The 8,280-nt window shown below is 40.6% G+C and overlaps 1 protein-coding gene across 1 annotated transcript; it reads right to left on the bottom strand.

Annotated features, from left to right (window-relative positions):
* Positions 1-254: 254 nt before the first annotated feature.
* Positions 255-8,075, bottom strand: LOC103780054 (wiskott-Aldrich syndrome protein family member 3-like; the record flags this gene model as incomplete). Its single annotated transcript, XM_008947703.1, has 2 exons — positions 7,940-8,075; positions 255-389 (listed from the first exon to the last, which is right to left on the bottom strand). Coding segments are annotated over exons 1-2 (268 nt in total), but the record flags the coding sequence as incomplete, so codon positions are not given.
* Between the last annotated feature and the right edge of the window lie 205 nt (positions 8,076-8,280).

Below are 8,280 nucleotides of genomic sequence, written 5' to 3' on the forward strand. Positions count from 1 at the left end.
GCCATTGACATCCACTCTTTGGGTGCATTACTACAGGGGCTTCTTGAAGTAACACTAAGTCAAAAATGAAGACAGTTATACTCAAGAATATTTTTTTTCTCCCTTTGCTAACATGATTTTTCCAGTTTGCCTTACTGAGAAAAGATGAAATATCAGTTCAGGATTACTTCAGAAGGATAGAGATTGTTGTGCAATTAAATACTGTGGTCTTGTCAACATCACTTCTGGCTCAAAGCTTTCATGCAATTACCTACCCTCTTCCACTGTTGAATCCAGCTGGGTAACTTTGACAGCAAGGCGATCAATTCTGTCTTGAAGGGAATTTGCTCTGATGTAGAAGCTGTTGGCCTCATTAAACAATTCACCAAATATGTCTTCAGCATGTTTGCCTGTGTAAGAAAACAGACAGGGAAATCCCTTTGCTTAAAGGGTTACAAAACACAGGACAAGTGGCTTCAACATCATAAAATTACAACAAAACACAGTAGCCGTAGGATAACAGCATAGTTTGTCATTCAGCAAGATTTGTACAAAAATCTCAAAATATACCATAAATGCTGTCTGAAGTCTGCTCTCCTTGTGCTTAGTCTTCTACTCAAACAGGGAGACTCTGAAATCTCAGTTCTTATATAACTGAACTACTGCCAACTGACACACAACTGACCATTGAAACGTGCCTCTGTGATGAAAATAAAGGCTCAAAGTTACTGCTAAACATAAAGCTTCTGAAGTAAATTTTGAAATCTAAAATCTTGCCATCCATAGTCATTAAGATAGAACTATAAGCATGAGCACAAACTAACATCAAACTGAAGGCAAAGTGAAACAGATAAAACCCAGGATCCCCATGTAAGGCAGCCCACCACCTCCAACAAATCCTCACTGTATACATGTGGCTGTCACTGGAGTCATTTGAGAGACTGAGATGGCACTGACCACATTTACCCACAGCTAGTCTGGACTCAATATAGCACAAAAAAGGAGCCTACAACCTCTTCAGCCTCCCTTTCAGCTGTTGTATTTTCTCTATCACTATGAGAGCAAATAGTCCAGTTCAGATCTCAGCCTCAGACCCCACATGGGAGGTGCTACAGTGGACATATGATAAACCAAATACCACCTTGGTCCACAGACCCTTGTACATGCCCATTCTTCTCCTAGACAGCTCATCTCCCAAAGCACTAGGCATCATCACCCACAGTTTGACTCTCTCTCTGCCCCAGTCCAAACCCCTCAACCACTTCAGGTCAAAATCTCCAATTCAACAGTGTCCTAGAATTTCCCCAATAAATTTCAGATTCCACCCAAACTCATTGTTCCTGCTCCCTCAACTGACAGTATCACAACTACTTGTGGCTCAGTCCCTCCCACCCAGATACTGCTGCTTCACTTAATTTCCCCCTCCACAATTTCTGCAGCCAACACCCCTCTCCAGACATCCACACTCCCATCAGTTCTCCATGCAAAAGGCAAAATCCTGCCTCCTGCATTTAACCATGCTTTTTAAAGAAATATAAATTTTAAAACCCCATTTCTGAATTGAACTCATCTTGTTATGACCTGTATCAAGACAAGACTGAAGAGCACAAATAGAGGGGAGGTGGAAGTGAAACTTTCTCTAATAACTGGAACAATATGGAATACGTATGAACAATCTAAAAACCAGTGACTTCCAAGAGAACAGCAATTGTTGACATTTTAAGTTGGGTCCTATAACCAACCTTAATATTTTACAAAGGAAAATACAGACATACTGAAAATTTCAGCCAAGATCCCATCCTGTGAACATCTGGAGACCTAAATTCAAAGTAAAAAATGGGCACACTCAGGAAGACAACAGGATCTGTCCCTTTCTTGGATCATTTCCTTGGAAGAGAACACCACCACTAAAACAATATCTGAAAGCACTGTGAATTACAAATAAAAAAATAATTTGATTGCCTTGCTTTGAGTGGAGGACTTTACTAGTAATGTATTTCTTCACTAAATTTAAGACTGCTCAATAAATAACCCAAAATTTTAGATATTTTGGTGTATCCAAGTTCTGCTTCATATGTATGTGAAAAATGGAGAGGCAAGGTCTGCTGCTTACCTGCTCTTAATCTCCCCCTGCTCCAAGAAGAAGTGACACAATCACAGAATAGCTGAGGTTGAAAATCATCTAGTCCAACTCCTTGCTCAAAGCATGGCCAGACAGAGCAGGTTGCCCAGGACTGTGGTCCAGCTGGGCTTTGAATCCTTCCAAGGATGGAGGCTCCACAACTTCTCTGAGCAACCCCTACCAATGTTCAACCACCTTCACACTACAAGTGTTCTCCAAGTGCACCCCGGCAGCTCCCTGAGATTGAATTATAATCCCCATTACATTTAGTTGATGCAAGTGAAGAGATTATTCCAAGCTATGGAACAAGGATGTTTTTCAACTCTTCAGCTAAATAAAGCAGATACCACATTCTTCAGCCATCAGTATTCAGAGCTAAAAACATCAATAGATGGTAATGGCTGTTAGTTTATGTTAATATATTGAAATCAGCCTGCCGAGGGAAGATTGTCACATTTTAGGATTAAACACATCACCCCTAGAGAAGCCAAGCAGACAGGTGCTTGTCAGTTCCCCACCTTTCAGGAGGCAAAATAAGCCATGATGTTGATTTGTGAAAAAATACTTCCTTTAATATTGACTTTTACTTGTTATTTTTTTAAGCACCTGTGGCTCTAAACAAGCAAAAGCCAGGTTATCAATCTCCTGTCAATAAAAACAGTGACATGGTAAAGCAATGTTGGAACTCGTTATCCTGATTAACATGATGCAGTAAGTTTTAGAAATTAAGTAGTACTTCCAAAGTGTTAGCTATGTTAACATCTATTTAATTAGATTTTTAACAATACAGAAGAAGGAAGAAGAAAAATCCTATCTGAAGTTACAAGCATGTATCTTTCAAATTAAGAGCTGATTTTGATACTGTAAACCAGTCATTTAAAAACATGCAGAGCTTCCCAACATACAGGCAACCTAAATTAAGATTTATAAAAACACCAAAGGAATTACAGAGTCTTTCCTTCCAAGGCTCCATCCAACCACAGAAGTAGTTGAGGAGAAACTGTCATGATGCTGCCATGCCAAAGCCCCACTCTCAATTGGTTTTAACATCAATTAACAGAAGTGCCTCTCTCCACTTCCACAGTTCATCTTCATAGAGCTGTATATTTGATTGCTCACAAGATAAATTTCCAAGCATTGAGACACATTTCTAGAGATTGTTTTTCCAAAAATAATTGAAATAATACCTCTAACCAGGTTCTACAGTAATTACATGAAACATCATCTCGTTTTGCATCAGTTTATAACATCTCTAGCTGAGATTAGACATCACCTGAATTAATTACAATTTATTTTCACATACTGCATAAAAAGGTGTGCATTAACACATGAGCACGTTGCCCCAAAGGTCTCTACTGCCAGCAGACAAAATGCTCAGTGCTGTAACAGGAGAGGAATTCAACAATGATGCTGACTTGTCCAAGGCCTGTGGAAACTCAGCATTTATTACATTGCCTAGGTTCTTTTCACATATTTGAGTATAAAAAGTAGAGCTTCCCTTTGCATTCCTTGTCCCACAGCACAAGGACATTTACAGTGCTTTGAAAGGGTTACAATTTTTTACATTGTGAACATGCATTACCAAAGAGAAAAGGCAGAACAATGTCATCGCCTGGCATTCAGATGTCAGTTCTACAGGACACTGGGAAGGAAGATAACACAAGGGCTGCCCCAAAGGGAGCCAGTGCTTCACTAATCCTCTCCTAAGGTTCCTGGATAAGAACTAGCTGCTGTTTTGGAAACTGGCATTCACCCAGGATGTGACCATTTTATCACAGCATGGAGCAGAAGACTAATTCCACCCATCCATTTGTAACTGGATTGATCAGTGTTAGGATCCTGTTTCTGTCCTGCCCATCACTCCCTTTTTTTTTCTTCTTTTTAAATAAGCAAAACTGGTAGGCTCTTACCAACCAGGTCTTGATTCTTATCTGCTTCCTCACAGTATGATACCTGATGCCAAAAAAAGCTGACTTCCCAACTCAACCTGCCTCCAGTGTGATACCTGATGCCAAAAAAGCTGACTTCCCAACTCAACCTGATTTAGCACTGGAAAAGAGCAGAGTCACACAAGGCTGGGTGCAGCATGCTCGAGTCTGCAAACCAGTGAAACTCTGCACCAAGGGCTCATCTACCCAAAAACCTACTGCGAGACAAGTAGGTGAATACTGTTCTGTAGGTGGTAAAAAAAGCTTCCAAAGTCCCCACAGATCACACCTCCTCTGTTTTACATTGTAAAAAACGGTTGGTCTTGCTTGCATACGGGTAAAATAAAGTAGCTCTGTACCCATGTACGGACAGTTAATCCTCATGTAGAAATAAGATCTCAGCCTAACAAGTAGAATCTGAAAGAATGGGTAAATCAAAGATACGAAAGTACCAAATATTTAAAGACTCTCAGAAAGGAGAGAAGAGTTAATTAAACTTTAAGCATGTTAATGTACAGATTGAAATCTAATGAAGAAAAGCTCAGTAAAGTAGTACGTAAACAGTTTTTAATATTTAGTCTTTCAGTGATGACCAGACATAATTTATCATTTCTTTTGCAACAGATCCTGATGCAGAGCAGCTTTTTTTGCTGGCTGGAGTCCTGCAGCCATCAGACCAAATTCCCCTGCCAAAAGTGAGGAAGTATTTTGTGGAAGCTTTCTTCAAAGCCTTTGTTCCACAACTGTTTCCTAGATAAAGCATCATGGAACGTACAGGTACAAGCTGCAAATGCTCTCAGTCCTCTCCCTGTAGATTCTCTCCTCCTAAGTGGAGGTGAAACCCCTAGTCAAACTTTTGCCTTACGTGAAAGTGCAGTTTCATACAGAATGCGTCTCGCTCTGCCCGTGCTCCAAGCCAGCTGGCTGCAAACAGACACAAATGTGAAGACATAATAGAAAAAAGCTCCATGGAGAGCACATTTCCTTTGAATAGGAACTTGTGCATGTCTCCTGAAAAGAGCAGAGGCAGAAGCACGCCAGATTTGTACGCAGCAGCACAGATCTGCCAGTTTTTAAAATCCACGCCGAACTCACAGGGCAATGTTAAACACCAGCGTGACTCAAGAGAGCCCAGCACTTGCTCTCTGTGCTTCAAGCTGTGGGAACACCAACAAGCTCTGATGCTGTCAGCAGGACATGCTACATTAGCTCCAGCACAGTATTTTTCTATGATCATTCCTTGCTCCCAGTTGGCTCGAATCATAGCCAAAGCAGACGCTGTCTGCAGAAAAAAACCTCTGCAAACATGACAGATTTGAGATTGTGGGTGAGCCTGGTGGTACACTTCACTCATTAAACACCATGTATTCATCTGGTAAAACAAAGGACATCTCATCTGTTTGCATAGGTTTTTAACTTGACACTAGTAAGTACTTAAAGGTTGCCAGCAGAGCCTTCTGGTGACCCAAGAAATCTGCTGAGGGAGAATTGCACGACATGGATTTGTAAGTAGCCAGTTCCTCAGCAACAACCATAAGCAGATCTGAATATGGAACGTAACAGGCAGATTAGCCCCAAGACCAACTCTGCAGACATGAAAACTAGACATCCTGAGCTAGTTAGGTATGCCAAAAGTCCATTAGCCACACTCGGGCAACCATTGTACAATACCAAAATGAAGTCTTACCAGGTATGCTTGAATGTAATTAGGATATTAGCCATTCTTCTAAATTTCCTGAAACTTAAGGATGTCAGTAGTAAGCAACAGCCAGATAAAACAGTGAATGAAACTCAATGGCAATAATGAACATAGATGAACTACAAATAACATGAGACACTAAATCGGCAGCTGCCGTTCAAGAAAAATCACAGGATCACTGAAAATTCTCTGAAAATATCAACTCAACATTTAGCAGCAATCAAAATTTATAAATTCTTAGGGAAACTAAAGGTAAAACAAAGTCTGTTTTGATCAGGACTTGAAGTCCTCAACACTCCAACTTAAATCAACCCCAACATACTCTAACTTGCATATTCAAAGCAGAAATAACAGTGATCAGAAATACCAACATTTTCTATCCAAAAAGAATCCCAACAGATCAGGACACTTCAACCTGGAAAAGATATGCCTAGGAGTATGTCATAATAAAAAAAAAAATCACACTTACGGAAATACAGGAGATGAAGCCACCTTTCATTATTTTTCACAACTCAAGAATCAGAAGGTATCAGAAGGAAGAAACAGTTCAACTTCTATTTTGGGATAACCTGCCACAGGTCATTGGCCCAGAAAAAAACTTTCAATCTCTATCTGAACACATCTAAGCAATTCCACAGATGATAGGTTTAGAAATGCTCAATACATCAGATGATTCAGATGGACCTCCACCTCAGAAAAACCCTAAATCACTGACTACTGGAATGGGGAGCATGTTGTGTTTCTTCTACTCCTTCCCTACACAAAAGCCATCACAAACTGAACACTGGACTTAGTGGGACTCATAGTCTAAATTCCACGTAGACTTTCTGACATTCTTAAGCCACTTCCAGTTACAAAGTGAAGAAACAGATGAAGCAATAGTTTTCTAGGACCAGAGTTTTCAGCACAAACAACAACAACAAAACAACAGCTGCTGATTGTTAAACACTCTCTGAAGAAATCCCTTTTCTCATTAAGAAATACTATTTTTCTTGCAAGCACTCCAGGCATGTTTCTGGAATTGCTGGTTGTGGTGTCAAACAACAGGTGGACTTTGTAGGCTACTCTGTATGGAGATGACACTATCTTGATGCAACAGTGGCCTACACATTTGCTCAGTGAATCTCATTCTTTTCATATGTGTGCTTAATTTCCTTCATATGAACTGATCACACAGATATAAACAAAAGGCTTAAGAAATCAGCATTACAAAGGAACTGAAATTTCAGTCAAATAGCTTGTTTCATGTAAAAAGAATTTGCTAGGTTTGTCTTGTACAACTGAAAGACAGGAGTAACTCAAGTGCTAGTCGTGTTTCTTGCACTAGTTTCTCCCACCTTAGACAAATTCACAGAGTGTTAGGAGTTGGAAGGGACCTCTGGAGATCATCCAGTCCAACCCCCCTGCTAAAGCAGGTTCACCAGAGCAGTTTGCACATCAATGCATCTAGGTGGGTTTTGAATGTCTCCAGAGAAGGAGACTCCATAGCCTCTCTGGGCAACCTATTCCAGTGCTCCATCACTTTCAAAGTAAAGAACTTTTTCCTTGGGTTCAGATGGAACCTCTGTGCTCCAGTTTGTGCCCCATGTCCTATCACTGGGTACCACTGAAAAGAGATCAGCCCCATTCTCTTGACACTTGCCCCTCAGATATTTATAAACATTGATAAGATCCCCTCCTCAGCCTTCTCTTCTCCAGGCTAAACAGATCCACGTCTCTCAGCCTTTCCTTGTAAAGAGAAATGTTCCCATCCCCTAATCATCTTTGCAACCCTCCATTGGGATCTCTCCAGCAGTTCCTTGTCTCCATTGAACTGGGGAGCCCAGAACTGGACACAGTACTCTAGATATGGTTTCATTAGGACAGAGTAAAGAGGGAGGAAAACCTTCCTCAACCTGCTGGTCACACTATACCTGATGACTCAAAATTCCTGGTTTTCTATGCCATATTTCTTTGGTTGTTTGTTTCTTTTGGTTATTTGTTTTGGTTTAGATTTTTAACACTTGTAACCCTTAGAGAGGCTCTTCTTGTGTAAACTTCTAAATATACAAGAGCATAAAAGCAATGAAGTAGCATTATATATTACAGAAGTGATCATGTCCTGTACCGTATTTTTGCCATTTCAGACAAGCCATCTTAAAGCACTTCTTTAAGTGAAACTTCAGTTTCTCATCAGGAATCAAATACTTGCAGGAAGGTACAGACACTTACTTAAGCTGCTCAGCTGGCGTATGATAGCAGCAAGGGTACTATTTGTTACACATTCCAGCTCACTCGTAATTCCCTCTGGCAGAGCTCCTCGGCAGAGATGCCGCGGTTCAATGTTCCTCTTCACCAAAGGCATGGCTCACAACCTGGAATTTACAGAAAAATGGGTTAGTTACAAAAAATTAAATTAAAAGCCATGACTTGCACAGCACACATTTATTTTTTTCTACAAAACAGATTTCACCTTTCCTCTTTTAAAGCCAGAAGGTACCAGCCAGCTCCCACCGAGGAGCTGCAGCCGTGTGCTCCAGCCGGAACGCAACAGGAGTGCTCAGGTACCCACA

The sequence above is a fragment of the Merops nubicus genome, unplaced genomic scaffold (assembly GCF_000691845.1).
Source record: "Merops nubicus isolate BGI_N331 unplaced genomic scaffold, ASM69184v1 scaffold13609, whole genome shotgun sequence".
NCBI lineage: Eukaryota > Metazoa > Chordata > Aves > Coraciiformes > Meropidae > Merops > Merops nubicus.